This window comes from Tachyglossus aculeatus, chromosome 21 (genome assembly GCF_015852505.1).
Source record: "Tachyglossus aculeatus isolate mTacAcu1 chromosome 21, mTacAcu1.pri, whole genome shotgun sequence".
Taxonomy (NCBI): Eukaryota; Metazoa; Chordata; class Mammalia; order Monotremata; family Tachyglossidae; genus Tachyglossus; species Tachyglossus aculeatus.
The window spans coordinates 62,548,156-62,568,257 of NC_052086.1; the positions used below are offsets into that span (position 1 = coordinate 62,548,156).

The 20,102-nt window shown below is 42.7% G+C and overlaps 1 protein-coding gene across 1 annotated transcript; it reads right to left on the reverse strand.

Moving 5' to 3' along the window:
• Positions 1-2,270: 2,270 nt before the first annotated feature.
• On the reverse strand, positions 2,271-19,686 carry LOC119942880. Its single transcript, XM_038763911.1, has 2 exons — positions 19,452-19,686; positions 2,271-3,652 (listed from the first exon to the last, which is right to left on the reverse strand). Exon 2 carries the CDS (start codon positions 3,601-3,603, stop codon positions 2,605-2,607), a length of 999 nt encoding a protein of 332 aa, XP_038619839.1. The 5' UTR covers positions 3,604-3,652; positions 19,452-19,686; the 3' UTR covers positions 2,271-2,604.
• Between the last annotated feature and the right edge of the window lie 416 nt (positions 19,687-20,102).

Genomic DNA, 20,102 nt, shown 5'->3' on the forward strand with positions numbered 1-20,102 from the left:
AAGTGGGGCTCACAGTCTCAATCCCCGTTTTACAGATGAGGTAACTGAGGGCCAGTGAAGTGACTTGTCCAAGGTCACACAGCAAATTTAAGTGGCAAAGCTGGGATTCAAACCCATGACCTTCTGACTCCCGGGCCTGTGCTGTATCCACAATGCCATGCTGCTTCTTATTTAATCTCTTTGACTCTCCAAATGTCTCAGTACATAGGGATTAAACCTGGGTCCAATCACTGGATAAACTAGGTTGAATGGTATATATTTATATAAAAACATCAATTGTCTTTTGAGTTTTGAAAATTTGGAATTTTATCATTATGTACAGGAGTGGCCAAAAGAGACCAAATGATGCATGATCAACAATCCCTTCCCTCACAGTGGACATGGTTTTTTTTTGTACTGCCACGCTTGCTCCCTGGCACCATTTTTGTTTCTGCCATTTGGTCTTGCAGTGCTCTCTGAATGTCTTCTCTAAAAGTGTTGCTGCCTGCCAAGAAGGTCCATGTGCCACCATCTCCCAGCAGTCTACAGTCATCCTCTGTGTCTGGCGTTCTATTCACAGATGCATCCGAAAATACACATATAAATATCCCTTGATAATGCAATAGATGTGTCCAGAAAAATTGTCACGTGCAATTCCATATACTGAACCATATGGTTCCATTCTGTAAAAAGAGATGCAACCTTATGGCAACAACTAAGAAGAATCTCTGGTTCTGAGCACCCCCGCTGAGGCTTGGAGGAATTCTCTGGAGTCTTCCCAGAGGGGAGCATTGGGAATGGTGAGGCAAGGTTAGAATTCATCCACAAATCTTCTTCATCAAACAAAAACTCCTTACCGTTGTCTTTAAAGCACTCTGGCACCGTGTCCCCTCCAACCTCACCTCACTTCTCTCCTTCTGCAACCCATCCCACACACTTCACTCCTCTTGTGCTGAACCCTAGCTCCTGTCCTGCCTCTGGCCTGGAATGCCCTCCCTCCTCAAGTCTTACAGACAATTACTCTCCCCTACTCCAAAGCCTTATTGAAGGCACATCTCCTCCAAGAGGCCTTCCCAGACTAAGCCCCACCTTTCCCCACCTTTCCCTTCCACGTCACCCTGACTTGCTCCCTTTGCTCTTCCCCTACTCCCAGCCCCACACCATCTATGTACATACGTATAATTTATTTTTATTGATATCTGTCTCTCTCCCCCCCCCCCCCCCCCCCCCCCCGACTGTAAACTCGTTGTGGGCAGGGAATGTGTCTGTTGTTGTACTGTACTCATCCAATAAGTGCTCAGTAAATACGTTTGAGTGATTGAATTCCCATCTTTGTTTTACAAGCCTCTGAAGCACACAACTTCAAATGATTTAAGCATCCACAGTGGCTCAGAGGGCTAAAGAGCACCTGGTAAACACAAATCCTTGAGTTCAGTCAATCAGTCATATTTATTGAGCACTTACCATGTGCAGTTCACAGTACTAAGTGCTTGGGAGAGTACAATATAACAAAGTTGGTAGACGCTTTCCCTGCCCGCAAAGAACTTACTTCTCTGAGTTCTCATACAGTTCCCTTTTGGGATGGATTTGGGGAATTTTCTCAAGTCCTACTTGGAGGTGAAGAAATGTGAGGAAGTGGGAAATCCTGTGGCACCAGGTCAAAATTCCACTAATGTGAATTTGAGGTACTAATAAATACTGAAAATTTGTCTCCTAATTAAGATGTCATATTTGCAAAGTTGTGAATATTGAGTATAATGAGGGAAGACCTGATTAGGTGGTTATGTGCATGTACTAAGTTTATGGTTTCCAAATATAGCAGGATGGGCATGTGGTAGATCAATCAATGCTATTTATTGAGCATTTACTGTGCACTATACTAAGTGCTTAAGAAAGTACAGTACAATAGAGTTGGTAGACACTCTCCTACCCTTAAGACCAGGATAAAGCAAAGATATAGTACTCTTGATTTTTTTAGACCACATGCTGTGGTTTATATTTTTAAACTCCTCTGGGCATTCTTGAAAATAGCATATTTAATTCTGGTTTTACCTTTTTTTTTCCTTTTCTAAATAACAGTACTTGTTCAGGGTTTAGTATGTGTCAGGGTCTGTACTAAGCACTGGGATAGATACAAATTAATCAGTTTGGACACAGTCCCTCTCCCACATGATGCTCACAGTCTAAATCGGAGGGAGGAGGATTTAACCCCAAATTTACAGACGAGTTAACAGAGGCCCAGAGATGTTCAGTGATTTGTCCAAAGTCACACAGCAAACAAGTAGCGAAACTGAGATTAGAACACAAGTCCTCTGATTCCCGGGACATGCTGTTTTCACTAGGCCTCACTGCTTCCTTTGGCCAACTTCAGGCTGAGCTTCAGTGGACCCGAGTTTGTTGGGCTATGTGATATGGGGACTCAGTCTTTTTTGATTATGAGGAGTGGAGCCAGGTAGACAATTGAAAAGCCACGCCCCTTCAGGAACTGTGTCGGCAAGCAAATCCTACCCATCCTAAAGCAGGTCTCGGGTTTTGACAGAGTAGCCAGGCCCATTCTCATCAGCAGAATGAAGATTCTGATAATTGATGCAGCCCACTTCCTGGGGATTTAGACACCCTGGTATTTTAACTCGTCGTTCCTTCCAGCGGCATGCTGTTGGAATTCTGGTGGCCTGCGCCTCTTCTGCATGACTTTGTGATGTCTCTGAGGAGTTTGAAGAAGGCATCTTTGCATGGTTTATGAAGGAGGACGATGGCCAGGGAGCTTACACAACTTTCACCAAATAGGACCAATTCTGCAATATTCACGATGAGCTCTTCCCAAGGGGTGCCAAGGTTTTGCTGCAGCTTTAATCTGGTCCTGCAGAGAAGCATAGTATTGTAAAAGAGGCGGCAGGCAAATAGAATCAGGGTGATAGCCAGCACCACCTGGTAGGTGGCCGAATTCTCCTTGTGCCAAGGGGCTTCCCGCTTAGCCAGTTTGACAAAGAGCAGAACCAAGAAGAACATCTCTGAAATCATTGCGATCCCAAAACCAAGGCTGACCTTCACCATTTCATATTCAGGCCAGGCGGTCAACGGGTCCACCTGACATGGTGCGTTCTCATGGAGGGTCCCGGCCGTGCCCAGCAGTGATACCCCCACCAGGGAACTGCAGAGAGCACAGGCCAAGACCAGGCCCAGGCAGCACAAGGACTTTTGAGGTATCAAGTTCACCGCGTTCATCCAGTTTGGGTAGTTGTGGAGAAGGAATGTAAAAAGCATCACCATCTGAAGGTACTGAGCGTTGAAGTAGCACACGTTGAAAAAAAAAGAAAGCATCCCACAGATCAAGTTACTTGTGTTTATGTACTTTGGTCTAACAAAGGCAGTAAATGAAAAGAGTGTCACTAGAATATTGGTAACTGCCAGATCCCAAAGAAATATATCCAGTTTTTCTAAGGTTGTACGCTTCCGTAGGAAGGTGGTCAAGATAAATGCTCCAGCCGCTAGACTTGTTGGAACGAATAGGGCAAAGTAGGCCTGCATAAATCTTGATATGATGCTCTGAGAAGCAATGATGCTTTCAAAATCAGCCCCCAGGTGGGTTGGGTATCTTATCCATGTCATATTATGTGAAATCATTTTTTCTGTGCAGATGCCTCTTCTGGTCCAAAGCAGTTGCAATTCCAATCTGAAAAACAAACAAAAAAACCCCCCAAGAAATGATCATTCAGTAATGAGCTGTCCACTTCAGCTAGCCCACCATGTTGGATCTTTTGGAAAAAAAAAAAAAAAGGTTGTGGGGCCATGGCAATTTGTTGCCTGGGGAGTGGTGAACTGCCCTTTAGGCGTTGGGGAACACAGGCCTGGGAGGGGAAAGACAGCTGGTCAAGTTTAAGTTGCTTGGGAATTTTACTCTTGCGCCCATCAGTGAAATGAAGGTTTGGGAGGGTTGCCATCCTATCCTGGCCCTCGTTCAGCCTTCCCATCCCATATCCCTACCGGGACCTACCCTGGCCCAGGCACACACCAACTTCCGCAGCTCCTCTCTAGAGAGCTCTGATCCATGGGTGAATTGGCTCAAGAGTCTGAGACCCTGAAGGCTTAGAGACCATCACATTACTCCATGACCAACCAAGGGGAGCTGAGAAGCAAACCCAGCCAGACTCTCTTCTTCTTCAATCCTCACTCTTGCCCAACACCCTCCACCTCAGGCACGTATGACCCTGACCCTTCAGCACTTTTGTCATTGTTCCAGCCCTCCCTTTCCCTGAGCATGTCAGGGACTCCTAGTAAATCCAGATCCAGGCCCTGCCACCCTCACCTCCAAAGAAGGCTCTGAGATTCCACCTAATTTAAGGCTTGGGGGTTGAACCAAAAGGGGTTAGGCTGTTGATATGCTCTTTCACTTGCTTCTTTGTTTCTCCTCCTAATTTTGGGGATGGGGAACATTCCCCCCCCCCCCCTTTCTCCCACACCATAATATATTTTTAAGTGGCTTATGTGGCCGCAAAGTCATCTGTGAGTCAAGGGCAGGACTTGGAATCCAGAGATGAAATACAGAAAAAGAATAATGAAAGGATTTTGATTCTTAGTCTACCATTTGCATTTCTAATTTTAGTGCTGGATTTCTTCTTTTTGGACTAACTGTGTTAACTGACTGCAGTCCATACAATGGAAATCATAGGCACGTTGTTATTTGTATTTTAAAATTCTCATGGGGCAAAAATAATGCATTGCAAAAACCACACGTGGCTCAGTCAGTTATCATATTTAAGGCATAATCCCCCTTTGGGTGCCAATCTGATTTGCCGGGTTTTAGTCCAGAGTACATTTTACTGCTGAGTTGTAGATACCCAGAGTCAGGAATTCCAATTGCAATGCTCACAGGCTGTTAACTCTAATGGTTCCATCATGTGTCACTCCAAAAATTCTGTTTCCATACAAATGGACCTCTTTCCTTTTTTTTTTTTAATATTCTCTAAGCCAATAGTCAACTGGACTAGGAAACACAGTCACTGATCAACAGAAATTGAATGCCATAATTTTGAGGCTCAAACTTTAATAGAATACCTGACATCTTAATGGAGCAATGGTAAGGAAGAGTTTTTTCATGGGAGCAATCACAAAGTCAGTTATCAGTCAGTCATACTTATTGAGTGCTTACCATGTGCAGAGCACTGCATTAAGCACTTTGGAGAGTACAATATAACAAGCAGACACAGTCCCTGCCCACAATGCACTTAGAGTCTAGAGGGAGACAGATGTTAATATAAATAAATACAATTACAGATATGTACATAAGTGCTCTGGGGTTGGTGGGGTGATGAATAAAGAGAGCAAGTCAGGGCGATGCAGAAGGGAGTGGGAGAAGAGGGAAGGAGGGCTTAATCAGGGAAGACTTCTTGGAGGAGTTGTGCCTTCAATAAGGCTTTGGAGGCTGGCAGAGTGATGGTCCATTGGATCCGAAGAGGGAGGGCGTTCCAGGCCAGAGGCAGGAGTGAGTGAGAGGTCAGCTGTGGGAGAGGTACAGTGAGCAAAAGTTAATTTCTTTTTGGTTTGCCAGGGTAAGTCAACCTCTTGGGACCATTTACACCCGCTCTGGATTAAGGACTGGGATTTGCCAGCATGGCTTAGTTGAAAGAGCATGAGCTTGGGAGTCAGAGATCGTGGGTTCTAATCTCGGCTCCCCCACCTGTCTGCTGTGTGACCCTGGGCAAGTAACTTAACTTCTCTGTGCCTCTGTTACCTCATCTGTAAAATGGAGATTAAGACTGTGAGCCCCACGTGAGACAACCTGATTACCTTGTATCTACCCCAGTACTTAGAACAGTGCTTGGTACATAGTAAGCACTTAAATACCATTATTATTATTATTATTATTTGCCATGCAGAATGTGGGGGTTGGGTTAGAATCAGATGCCTGCTGCAAACAATGGTATTAAACAGATAACTGGCTATACCACGAAGCTAAAGGCAAGCTGTGAAATTTCAATGGAACACATCCTAGCTCCCTGAAGGAGCTCTCCATATCAGTGATTGATTAAAAGAGTAAGCCTTTCATGTCCTTTGAGCTTTGGTGATTGGTTAAACAAATGTTGCAGGCTTCAGTTATGTCAGAGTTTTAGGATAGTTCATTCTATTTCATTACTGGGGAAGGCTCATTTATTCAGACATTATATGACAAAGAATTTGTGGTGGGTGGGTTCCTTTTCTTAACTGTCGCAAAGGTAAATCCCATTTAATAGTTAAGCAAATGAAACTTTAGAATGAACAGAGCACCAAGGTGGAATGGTAACTCTGAAGAATCAATCAGTAGTGTTTATTGAGGCCCTTTTGTTTATAGAACACTGGACTAAGCTTTCACGGAGTATAGCTGAGGTAGAAGTAGCATGGCCTAGTGGCAAGAGCACTGCCAGCTCTGCCACTTGTCTGCTATGTGTGACCTTTGGCAAGTCACTTCACTTCTCTGGGCCTCAGTTACTTCATCTGTAAAATGAGAATTAAGAATGTGAGCCTCATGAGGGACAGGGACTGTGTCCAACCTGATTCATTCATTCATTCAATCGTATTTATTGAGCACTTACTGTGTGCAGAACACTGTACTAAGCGCTTGGGAAGTACAAGTTGGCAACATATAGAGACGGTCCCTACCCAACAGTGGGCTCACTGTCAAGAAGGGGGAGACAGACAACAAAACAAAATGTATTAACAAAATAAAATAAATAGAATAAATATGTACAAGTAAAATAAATAGAGTAATAAATATGTACAAACATATATACAGGTGCTGTGGGGAGGGGAAGGAGGTGAGGCGGTGGGGATGGGGAGGAAGGGGGGAGGAAGGAGGGGGCTCAGTCTGGGAAGGCCTCCTGGAGGAGGTGAGCTCTCAGTAGGACTTTGAAGGGAGAAAGAGAGCTAGGTTGACGGATGTGCGGAGGGAGGGCATTCCAGGCCAGGGGGATGATGTGGGCTGGGAGTCGACGGCGGGACAGGCGAGAACGAGGCCCAGTGAGGAGGTTAGTGGCAGAGGAGCGGAGGGTGCGGGCTGGGCTGTAGAAGGAAAGAAGGGAGGTGAGGTAGGAGGGGGTGAAGTGATGGAGAGCCTTGAAGCCGAGAGTGAGGAGTTTTTGCCTGATGCGTAGGTTGACTGGTAGCCACTGGAGATTTTTGAGGAGGGGAGTAACATGCCCAGAGTGTTTCTGCACAAAGATGATCCGGGCAGCAGCGTGAAGTATAGATTGAAGTGGGGATAGATTGATTACCTTGTATCTGCCCCAGTGCTTAGAACAGTGCTTGGCATGTAGTAAGCTCTTAACAAATACCATAATTATTATTATTATTGTTAAAATTCAGGATCACTACCTCGAAGAGTTCACAATATAAGGAGGGGAGAAAGGCACAAAATATTTTACAGATAGGAGGGAGAGAATGGAAATATAGGCTACAGTTAGGAAGAAGAGAATAGAAAGATGAAGACTGGATAGGGAAATGTATAAACAGAAGTATATGCAAAAAGACAACTAAATAGTGCTCTGGGTAGTTGTGAGTCCATAAGTGATGAGGTGGTGAAAAAGTATCGAGACATATTTGAGATGTTATAATCAGGGGAGAAGGAAGATGAACTGTGGAAAGCCTCCAGGAGGAAGTGGGATTTCAGGAGGGCTTTGAAGGTGAAGAGATCTCGGGCAAATCATTACCTTCTGGGCCTCAGTTATCTCATCTGTAAAATGGGGATTAAGACTGTGAGACCCATGTGAGACAAGGACTGTGTCCACCCTGATTAGCTTCTATCTACCCACTCTAGTGGTTAGTACAGTGCCTGACACATGGTAAGTGCTTAACAAATACCATAAAAAAAAAGAGAGCTGTGGATAGGTGGATTTGAAAGGTAAGAGAGTTCCAGGTAGTGGGTAGGGCCATGAGTAAGAAGTTGAAGACTTCTAAAAAAAAAAATTAAAAAAAGCATTAATTAAAATCACATCTCCTACAAGAGGCCTCCTTTGACTAAACCCTCATTTTCCCTCATTTCTTCCACTCCCTTCTGTGTGAACCTTTCTCTTGGATTTACACTGTTCATTCACCCTTCACACAGTCTTCTACACTGTGAGCCCGCTGTTGGGTAGGGACCGTCTCTATATGTTGCAAACTTGTGCTTCCCAAGCACTTAGTTAAGTGCTTTGCACACAGTAAGTGCTCAATAAATACAATTGAATGAATGAACACAGACCCATAGGACTTATGTGTATATTTGTAATTTCTTTATATTAATGACTATTATTCTCTAGACTGTAAGCTCACTGTGGGCAGGAAGCATGTCTACCAACTGTTATTGGGAGACGAAGTGCTTAGTATAGTGCTCTGCACAGAATAAGTACTCAATATATATGATTGGTTATGTACAAGTCTGTAATCTATTTATATTAATGTCTTTCTCCCCCTCTAGACTGTAAGCTCGTTGTGGGCCGGGAATGTCTCTTTATTGTTATATTGTACTCTCCTGAGCACTTAGTACAGTGCTCTGCACACAATAAGCATTCAATAACTGATTAAGTGAATGAATTGATTGATTGAAGGTGGTTAGAGTAGAAAATGACACCCAGTGAGGTTTGTTTGGGAAGAATGGAAAAGCAAGAGGGAGAAATCTGACGTAGTGCCTTAAAGTCAGTCATACAGAGAGGTAAGGGGAACCACTGAGTATCAGTGATAGTTCAGCATTTAATCACCTAGTCACTTCCCTCCGAGTCATTTCAGTGTTGTTTCAATTTCTTGGGCAAACTGTGCAACATTTTAGATGTTATGTGGCCCTAATCTGATACTTTTGCCCTGTCATCTAGAATTCTTCCTGAGGGGATTTCATATACCTGGTAGAATTTTTGTGTAGTAGCCACCCTGCCAGGGATTTCTAGGAATAAAGTGAATGAACTTTACCAGGGAGCCATTGGATGGTCTATCATTTTCCCTTTAAATAGTAATCCCAAATTACCTCTTAGCACTTTCACATGCAGTGAGAAGCAGTATGGTCTAGTGGATAGAGCACGGGTTTGGGAGTCAGAAGGACCTGGGTTCTAATCCTACTCCACCACTTGTCTGCTGTGTGACCTTGGGCAAGTCAATTTCACTTCTCTGTCTCTGTCACCTCATCTGTTAAATGGGGATTAGGACTGTGAGCCCCATTTGGGACAGGGACTGTGTCCAACCTGATTAGATTGTGTCTACCCCAGCATTTAGAACAGCACATGGAACATAGTAAGTGTTTTAACAAATGCTATTATTATTATTATTATTATGAATAGAGACCAACTGGATTTTCCCCAGTAGTGTTTCAGAGGTGAAATTGCATGGACTATATTTTTTAGCGTCTCTTTTGCTCTGTTCTTTTCAGGGCTGGTGGCGTTTCAGCATCAAAAGGAAAATAATAGGGAAGCAGTGTGGCCTAGTGGAAAGGGAATGGGCTTGGGGATCAGAGGACTTGGGTTCTAATCCCAGCTCTGCCACCTGCCTGCTATGTCACTTAACTTCTCTGGGCCCCAATTTCCTCATCTGTAAAATGGGGATTCAGTACTTAGACTTTGAGCCCCAGAGGGACAGAGACTGTGTCCGATCTGTGTACACTCTATCTACAATACACTGTTTAGCATAAAAGCACGTAACATACCACAGATTATAATTATTGTTATTATTATTATTATCATTATTCTACAGTAATTATAGTGCCTTTTCTAGTCTTTGAAAAAACTGAACTTTTTGCTTCTGAAGCATTCTTAGCCAGTCAGTCATATTTATTAATAATCATAATAATAATGGCATTTATTAAGCGCTTACTATGTGCATAGTACTGTTCTAAGCACTGGGGAGGTTACAAGGTGATCAGGCTGTCCCACGGGGGGCTCACAGTCTTAATCCCCATTTTACAGATGAGGTAACTGAGGCATAGAGAAGTTAAGTGACTTGCCCAAAGTCATACAGCTGACAATTGGCGGAGCCGGAATTTGAACCCATGAACTCTGACTCCAAAGCCCATGCTCTTTCCACTGAGCCATGCTGCTTTATTAAGCCTTTACTGTATGCCAAGCACTGTACTAAGCACTTGGGGGAGTAAAATATGATAATAAAGTCACATTCGCTGCCCACAGTGATTTTACAGCATAGAGGATCCTGACAGATTGAGCAGTGAGAGAGGGAGAAAGCCAGGCTGGGAGCCTCAGAGCCCAGAAACCAGGCTGTTGCTAAAAAGGCTGCTCGTGTTTTCTTTTCTATTCAGCTAATTAATCAACCAAAAATATTTATTGAGTGCTAATGGTGTGCAAGGTATACTGCTAGGCTCTGTGCAAAGTTACTGAGAGTGAGTTACAGACAAGGAGCTTGTCACAGTCTGCCCTCAAGGGGTTTGCAAACATAAATAGACAAAAGTATAAGTAGAGAACTGCAAGTGACAGGCAAAAAGACATGAAGGAAAAACATTCCCCAGAAATAGACATTGCTTTGCTCTTTAGCCATTCATATAATTTGCATTACATTTAAAAACGTCTTTGTCCAACTTAAATGGAAAAATGGATCCTATGCATTTATTAATTCTTATTACAGTTTAATAGGTGTGCTTAGCTTCCACTACCCCAGAGGTTTCCTGGATCAGCTACTGGTTTTTCTTATCACTCAGAAGCTGGTGAGAATACATGAAGGTAAAGATGGATTTTAGTGTCAGGAGCCATTTGCCAGAATTTAAAGTGGTGAATTATTGCTGTGTGACAGAATGACTTTTAAATTAAGACTGTGGCTGGTCTTGGAGGAAATCAGGTGAACACTTCTTTATTAAAGCATATTGGAAAGAAAATCTTTAGTACGTTGGTCATGGGTTAAGAAACAAAATTACTTTATTCAGATGGGAATAAAGAGCATGAGCCATTAAGTGAAATATCTGTTGCTGTAAAAGTGTGAAGGCCGCTTCTCTGTGGATACCAAAGAAGGAGCTAGTGTGGGGCTGGGGTGGGGGAAACATGGAAGTTGAATTGTATAATGTATTAGCTTGCACACATCTTGCCCCTTTGGCATATAGGGAGAGAATCAGCTGTAAACTCTTGAAATTTATGATTTGGGAAACTGGATGCAAGGTGTGTCCTCAGGGTGGGACTGTCCTCTCTAGAATTTTCCATTTTGCTGCGGTTCAGCAAAACCCCTGAGTTGTTGTAAGACCTGTCTTTAAGGATAGCTCTCTCAATTGGGTGGCAAGATGAAGTGGTTATTTTTATGCTCCTGAATGCTGTTTACGGCCTGTGCTATGTTAAGCTCTGCTGATGCTTTATGTATTTTGACTAAGGTTTTGTTTTATTATATCTGGACCCAGAGGCTATCTGAGAAAAGGGATGGAATTTAAAGACTCTAAGAAGCCTGCACATTCTGTTTGGGTCACCTCACCCCATCATCATTTTAGTATTTGGGTTTTGGAGGTGGGGGCAAAAAGAGAGGGAAGGGACATATTTGTTTTTGGAGCCAAGGCTGAGGGATGCCATGTTGTCTGTTAAGATTGAGGCCCCGTTGGCCCTCTGAGAGCTCTAATAGGTCAGTTTTAATTAGAGGCATAGCTTTTCTCAGTGTACTTAGCCAAAATATCTGCCCCCAAGTTGACAACTCTGGGGCTGATATGAGCCAAATCCCTCTCTTATGCATTGTTGCTGAGGAAAAATAATGCATTTCAATTCACCAAACTGACCCCAGCCCCTGGAATCCTGTTCTCAATTGTACTCACTCAGTTGATGTGTGATTTAAACCATCTCTAGAATTTGTTCGATGGCCCACTCATCTCCCCACCTCCAAAGCCTTAAGAGGTCTTTCCTGACAAAATTCTCATTTCCCTTACTTTCTCCTCCTTCCGCATTGCCTATGCACTTGGTTTTGTGGCCTGTAAGCACTTGATCCCCCCATCCTTAGCCCCACAGTACATATCTGTACTTTTTAAAATATCGGTCTCCCCCTCTAGACTATAAGCTCCCTGTAGGCAGGGGAGGTATCTACCACTCCATTGTATTGTACTCTTCCAACTGCTTAGTATAGTGCTCCGCACACAGTAAGTGCTCAATAAATACCATTGTTTGATTAATTGATTTACCATTTAAAGGAGCAAGGGGTCAGTTTGGGAGTCCTAAAATTAAGTAGTCCAGCTGTGTTTTGGTTGTCTGGCTTATTTCCTAGACTGACAACTCATAAATACTCTTTTTCCATTTGTTACACAGACAGGAGTAGACATGCCCTCAAGGGGATCACTACAGTTCTTGTGAGTTGCCTCTTTGATTAGGCAGGAATCCTAAGATCATAGAGCTGGAAGTGACCTCAAGACCCTCTGGTCCCGCCCGTTGCCTGAAGGCAACTAAGTGCCAAACTGTCTGGGAGAACTTACGGCTCCTTCTTTTAAAAAAAGATTTTGGTGGATTGGAGAGACCTCAGCTTCTCCTGACAGCATATTTTAACGTTTACTCACCCTGGCAATCAAAAAAAAGAAACCTCTTCAGGTCTCACTGAACTTTCCTGCAATTTAAACCCAGTTACTATGATAAAAAGAGACATATAATCAGCAATGCAAACAGGAAGCACTCAATAAATATGACTGATATATCGGTGTTTTGCAAACTGCAGGGCAGCAATGATTTCTCAGGGCCTCTACCAAGGGTCCTTTCTTCCCACCCCATACTTTGAAGTCCTTCTTCCATGGAAGGTGTCAGGTGTAGGTCTTCATTCATGCTTCCAGTGAGAGAGATAAGAAAGTGGAATGGTTGTGAAACTACTAAAGGGAATGCCAATGAAGGCGGTCATTGTGTCGTTCCTCCTAGTAATAGTACTTATTAAGCACACCGTACTAAATGCTGGGCCCTCCCCCTTCTAGACTGTGAGCCCATTGATGGTTAAGGACCGCCTCTATATGTTGCCGATTTGTACTTTCCAAGCACTTAGTATAGTGCTCTGCACACAGTAAGCGCTCAATAACTGCTATTGAATGAATGAATGAGAGAAGTATGCTGGGTTAGATGGACAAGTGGTCTGATCCAGTAATGTCTTTTTTCATCTTCTTACAAAAGGAAGTGAATCAGTTCACCTGCCAGCTCCCCAGTTTGTTGTAGGCCTCTGCCAAGCTAATTCATCTTGTGCACAAATTTGGTTCTCTTATCTTGTGTTTCAGATAGCCCAACTTCCAACATACTGATTAATATATATCAATGTAAAATGGAGCTCGTACTTCACCGTTGGTTTGTACAAGCTACTAGCTTTTAAAAAACATTGCATGCCAATTAATTAATGGTAATTAATAGTGTTTTATGAGACCTTGAGTCGTGTGTGCAATTCTGGAAACCACATCTCTTTTGTGTTAATATATAGCAGCTTTCTATCATTACAGGTTTTAATTGTTGAACTGGAGTTATTAATATTGCAACTACAACTCCACCACTGCCCTGCAAATTATGTTGGTTTTCTATGTGACTTATCTGGTACTAAACTACTCAAACTACAATAACCTGTTATTTCTGGTAGAGTAAGAACAAACAGGCATTTTGTGCAAAATGCTGTGGCAAGGGGGAACAGCTGCAAATGATGAAAGTGCTGCTGTGAAATACAAGTAAATGCAGGCTGATCCTAAGCAATCATCAAAATATCAGGATGGTTTCAAGTCAGTCAGAGGTAGAAGGGTGATCTTAGACCTCTTTGAAAAGAAAGGGAATGGAATTCCACCCCATTTTAATCCCTGGTCATTCATTACCCATTTAAGGATAGAATTTTCCCATCTAACCTAACCAACCATAAACCTGGCTAAGGAGTGTTTTCCTATTTCACTTTTAAAGGAGCAGAAGAAACAAACAGCCCTTTTCTTGCCCTAAGGTTGTTATGTTTGTGGTTCATCTGGGGTTCTGTTTAATTCTCACTTTAGTATGAAGTAAGTTATTCCTTCCATCTCCCCTCTCTCTCCCTCACAGCCCCCAACTCTCTTGCTTTGAGTCTTCACATGACCCCTTTGGCAGAATCAAGCTTTTGTAGCTTGTTCTGGCTCTGTAAATGTTTCCATTGCTGCTATCCCAAGTACTTCCAAAAAAGACACCATTTAAAATTCCCTTACATGGAATCTCAGCAAAGCCTTGTGGCCGATGGCTTTTGTGGTTGGCTTTTATCTACATGAAATCTAGGATTTTACAGAGTAAATTATAATAAGAAATTCATACCAGGGACAATACTGGCTAATATTTTCATTTGCGCAAAGACAAGTCTTTAGGATCTGGCCTTGGTACTGATACTATGCCCTACCTTGAAGATAGCAGATCAAACATAGCATTTCTAAGTGACTTGTGTGTGTATAAAGTGAAGCATCATGCTGTAGTGAATAGAGCATGGGCCTGGGAGACAGGAGGTCATGGGTTCTAATCTCAGCTCTGCCACTTGTCTGCTGTGTGACCTTTGACAAATCACTTCACTTCTCTGTGCCTGTTACCTCATCTGTTAAATGGGGATTGAGACTGTGAACCCCAAGGGCCTGTGTCCACTATGATTTGTTAGTTTCCATCCCAGAACTTCATACAGTACCAGGGCACATAGTAAGTGCTTAACAAATACCATTATTATTATTATTATTATTACCTTTCATTGCAAATGTAAGCTTTGTCCAGGGAGATTAAAGCACTCACCAATCATTAATTCAGAAATCCTCACAACAGCATTGTGAAGCAGTGTTGTACCCAGTATACAGATGGAGAATTCAAGGGAAAGGAGCTATTAAGAGGGCCACTCTGGTGGCAAAACAATATATGTGTCTCAGCTCAGTCCTCTGGCGCCCATATTGGACCTTTTTGGGAAATCTAACCCTTTCACTCATTCATTCAATCGGATTTATTGAGTGTTTACTCTGTGCAGTAAGCACACATATCTCCTTGACAGAGGCTGTATAATCAAGGGTGAGGAAGATATTATTCTTTGTTCTCACTCTGCAGCCGCTCCCCTTAGCGAGCCCAAATACCTTACAATCCTACTTATTGAACCTTAAACATCCCCACTGGGAGGGCAGATGGTAAACAGTAGTGTCCTAAGTTTAGAAACAGGAAAATTGAGGCAAGGAAAGGTTAAATTCCATGGATCAGTATTGCCCCAAAGCATTGAAGGCACTTAACTTCTCCCCTATCATTTAGCCTTGCTCCTCTCCCACCACAACCCAGCTCACACTACTCTCAAGCCAACTTACTGTGCTTTTTTCTTGCCTCTCATTGTTGGCCTCTTGCTTTTACCCTCCCTCCTGCCCAGAACTCCCTCCCCTTTCACTGGGGAGAACAGCAAACCACTGTTCTCCCCATCTTCAAAGCCCTTCCAAAATCACTTATTTTCCAGGAGGCCTTCCTTGATTAAGCTCTCATCTCCCACCCTATTCTCCCACACACCACCACAAAGTCAGTCATTTCAGCACGTCCATGTCACCTAAGCACATGGGTTCCTAATTCCACCCCCCCGCCGCCCCGTAGCACTTTGTTACATATCTTTAAACTTTGCTTCCCCTACCTGTAATTTATTTCATTGTCTGGCTCTCCCTCTAGATTGTAAGTTCCTGGAGGACAAGGATTGTGTATACTAACTCTGTTGTACTCTTCCAATCGCTTGGCACCGTACTTGGCACAGAGTGAATAAAATGCTCAGTAAATACTATTGATTGGCAAGCTTTCTCGAGGGGAAGATCTCTAGGTTGAATTTGGAGGGATGACTCTTCAACACACTCTTCCTCCCATTTTTATGCTCCCCTTCCCTAGAGAACTAGCAGCATTTGCTTTAGGTTTTCCTAGTTTCCCGGATGAATATGGTTCTGAACAAACTTCATTATTGGAGGCCATTCAGAAGAGAAGCAGCATGGCATAGTAGAGAAGCTGCATAGAATATTGGATAGAGCAAGGTCATGGTAGTCAAAAGGTCATAGGTTCTAATCCTGGCTCTGCCACTTGTCTGCTGTGTAACCTTGGACAAGTCAGTTTACTTCTCTGTGCCTGTTACCTCATCTGTAAAGTGGGGATTGTGACTGAGAGCCCCATGTGGGACAGGGACTGTGTCCAACTTGATTTGTTTGTATCCACCCCAGTGATTAGTACAGTGCCTGGCACATAGTAAGGGCTTAACAAATACCATCATCATCAGAAGCTTAGTGTGCAAGCCCCTGCTCTCAGCAGGCCATGCAGGGTGGCTGGAGAGCCGTCTCCTCTGCCTCTATCTGCCGTGTTTGCTCTGGACCATTTTGTGCCAGTCGTGTTGAGCAATTTTTGGTTTGAGAATGCAGCTCTACTCACTGATCTGTGTCTGCTAATTCTGCTGCACTGTACTCTCCTAAGCACTTAGTACATTGCTCTGCATATAGTAAGCTCTCAATAAATATGATTGAATAGAGCTCACAGTCTAAACAGAAGAAGCAGTGTGGCTGCTTAGAGAAGCAGCATGGCTCAGTGGAAAGAGCCCGGGCTTGGGAGTCAGAGGTCATGGGTTCGAATCCTGGATCTGCCACATGTCTGCTGTGTGACCTTGGGCAAGTCATTTCTCTTCTCTGAGACTGTTACCTCATCTTCAAATTGGGATTAAGAATGTGAGCCCCACAAGGGACAACCTGATCACCTTGTATCCCCCCAGTGCATAGAACAGTGTTTTGCACATAGTAAGTGCTTAACAAATGCCATCATTATTATTAAATAAGAGGGAGAACAGGAGAACTGAGGCACATAGAAGTTGAGTGACTTGCCCAAGGTTACACAGCAAGCAGTTGGCAGAGCTAAGGTTAGAACCCAGGTCTTCTGACACCCAGGCCTGTGCTCTTTCTACTAGGCTATGCTGCTTCTCAGCAGCAGTTTTGATCTAGAAGCATAGAGATCTAGAATCGGTGTGCTCATATTTACGGTTTGATCATATTTTATCATATTAGTCTCTTCTCACATAGCCTATGCTTAGGATTTGTGGACCACTGACATTTAACCTGCGTAGAATCAGAGGTCTATGGAGAGCTGTTTGAATTCCAAAACATAAGAATGTAGAAAATACCATTATTGGGTAACACCAATACTTTGTTTACTCTTGCACTCCATCTCCAAATGAGGCAAGAGAGGCCTGGATTCTTGGAGGAAATATGTGCTAATTGCTTTCCTTGACATTCATCTTAATAGTTGACAGAACAGCTAACATTTTTCACTTTAAAAAAAAAATAGTACTTGTTAAGCACTAACTATGCATCTAGCACTGTTCTAAATGCTGGGTATATACATGTTAAGCTGGATTCAGTCCCTGTCTCCATGAGGTTCATAGTCTAAATAGGAGGGAGAACCAGTATTATTCCCATTTTGCATTTGAGGAAACTGAGGCTCAGAGAAGTTAAGTGACTTGCCCAAGGTCACACAGCAGGCAAGTGGTGGAGCAGGATTAGAACCCAAGTCCTCTGACTCCCAAGTCCGTGTTCTTTCCACTAGGCTGCACTGCTTCCCTTCCTTTCTACAGCCTTATAATTTTCCCTCTAGTAACCCAGTATGGATCACTTGTCCTTGAATTTAGCCAAACTCCTTTTGAAATGCTCAGTTAGCTGCCCAACCATTATAATCAATCAATCAATCAATCAATCGTATTTATTGAGTGCTTACTATGTGCAGAGCACTGTACTAAGCGCTTGGGAAGTACAAATTGGCATCACATAGAGACAGTCCCTACCCAACAGTGGGCTCACAGTCTAAAAGGGGGAGACAGAGAACAGAACCAAACATACCAACAAAATAAAATAAGTAGGATAGAAATGTACAAGTAAAATAAATAAATAAAGAGTAATAAATATGTATAATAAATAATTTATAATTTATAATTTATAATAAATAAATAAATATTATAAATGCCCGTAGACATATGCCTAAGTAGAGATGCTCACACATATTAAAAATAACACACATATATGCACACACACATGTTCTTTCATAGTTGCATGTGTGTGTATTTGTGTGTGGGCATGCAGAGAGAAGCAGCATGGCTGCTTAGAGAAGCATCGTGGCTCAGTGGAAAGAGCCCGGGCTTGGGAATCAGAGGTCATGGGTTCTAATCCTGGCTCCGCCACTTGTCTGCTATGTGAATTTGGGTAAGTCACTTAACTTCTCTGTGCCTCAGTTACCTCATCTGTAAAATGGGAATGAAGACTGTGAGCCCCACGTGGGACAACCTGATTACCTTGTATCTACCCCAGCGCTTAGAACAGTGCTTGGCACATAGTAAGCGCTTAACAAATACCAACAGTATTATTATTATGTATTTTTGTCTGTTTTTTCAGGTATGTTCCTGTTCTCCCCTATGTACTTCTATCCTCATATGCCCAACTTCAGTCTATTCAGTGTTGGATATTTTTTCTGCCCTAGTCTCTTAACAACTTTTCTGAGACTGGCAGCCATCCAATTCTTTCACTCCGTTATTCTCTTTGGCTTCTGCTGAACTGAGCGGAACAAAGAAAAGCACAGCAGTGTAGGAGAAGGGAAGGAGGGCAGTGGCTTCTAAAGCTACCAAGTTTTGACTTTTAGTTAGGCTGCCCAAAACCACAAGGCCTGGCAATTCTGAGGCAGTTCTTAAAATGATTCAAAAGGACTTTCCCAGCTCCTGTGCTTTGCATGGTAAGTATTCCAGAACCAGGGCAAGCAGGACAATTGTGCCTAAGGTTTTGGTCCCCACAGTAAAACCTTTATTTCTCCTAAGGTAGATTATTGACTTATTTAGGTTTGAAAATGTGAAAGCTGGGCTCTGGTTGGCTTTCTTTCCTAGGCCCCGCCTGCTCTGCCTGTGTCAGGATTCAGTTGAACAGTACTGATCCGTTAGAGAGACTTGCCTTCAGTTCATGATTGCTTTTTTTCTGGGTGGTAGCAATATTTTAAACTGACAAAGGACGCCTCCTCCATGTTTCGTGCTCTGTGGCAACATATATGTTCCAGATGTTTCTACTATAAAAAGTTCATTGTTTTGAGCAGAGTTTATATTTCACCCCGTTTCTTTCCTGGGATGAAAATGAAATAGCAGTAACTCATAGGGTGGCTTCAATCAACATAACTGACATATTTCCTGCTTTTTTGGTAAAACGTTTTCCTGCTCCATCTCCGAGACAGTATTCTACAGTCCATTAATCTTGTCTTAATGAGGAAGGGGCAAGCAAACTAATAAGTCATTTCCAGTTCCAAATTTTAGGAAAATAAACTTTTTTTCTGCTTTGTCCCTAGAGCCATTTGGTGTTATAAATAAACATTAATTTTAGAGAAAGAAACTTCCCACAGATGTTGAATTGCACCAGTCTCTTAAGCAATTTAGATATTGTAAATCACAAGCAGAGAAGTGTGTGTGTGTGTGTGTGTGTGTGAGAGAGAGAGAGAGAGAGAGTAAAAGAGAGGTGGGGGGGGCAGGGGAGAAATCAAAATTGAAAGCAGAATTTTTTGGGATCCGGGCTAAACCTTTACGAATCGAATACAAAGTAAATCTCTTACCTCTGCTGTAGAATGCTCCGCACTTGAAATGGTCTTAACCCTTCCTTAGTGAATTGCAAAAAGAAATGGAATGATGTTCTCGAATAAATAATCCGTTTAGAAGAGTGTGTTGTTTTCCTCTTGTCTAAATGCCCATTACTTCTTGCAGTTTTTGCATACTAACTTGGTAAAACAGGCAGACACAGATTACAGAAACCCTCGGTTCTGAAAGCAAAATAAGGATCTGCTCTAAAGTCATTCAAACCACACTCATTCCATTCTGAGAAGCATATGGTTTAACCATGTGACTAAAAAATTCAAATCAACCTACGTAGCGAGGTATTTTAGTATCATGGAACAGAAAAGTAGTGTGTGTGCGTGACTGTCTATACTTGTGAGTATATGAGGACATCCAGTGGTTTCTAATTCAGGTTCCAAAAGTTGGTCTGTTTTTGAAATTGTCCCGCCCGTGAACTATACAACTTTTACAGTTGGATTTTGAAGTTCCTCCTGCTTAAAATATAAAACTGCAAAGGAAACAATGACAAGGGGGAGGAAAAATAAAAAAAACCACACCCACCAACTTCGAGCCAAAGGAAATGTTGTCATGCCCCTAACTTCCCACTAATACATGAAGACACATCCCAGTTTGATCTTTGTTGGAAGTGTGGA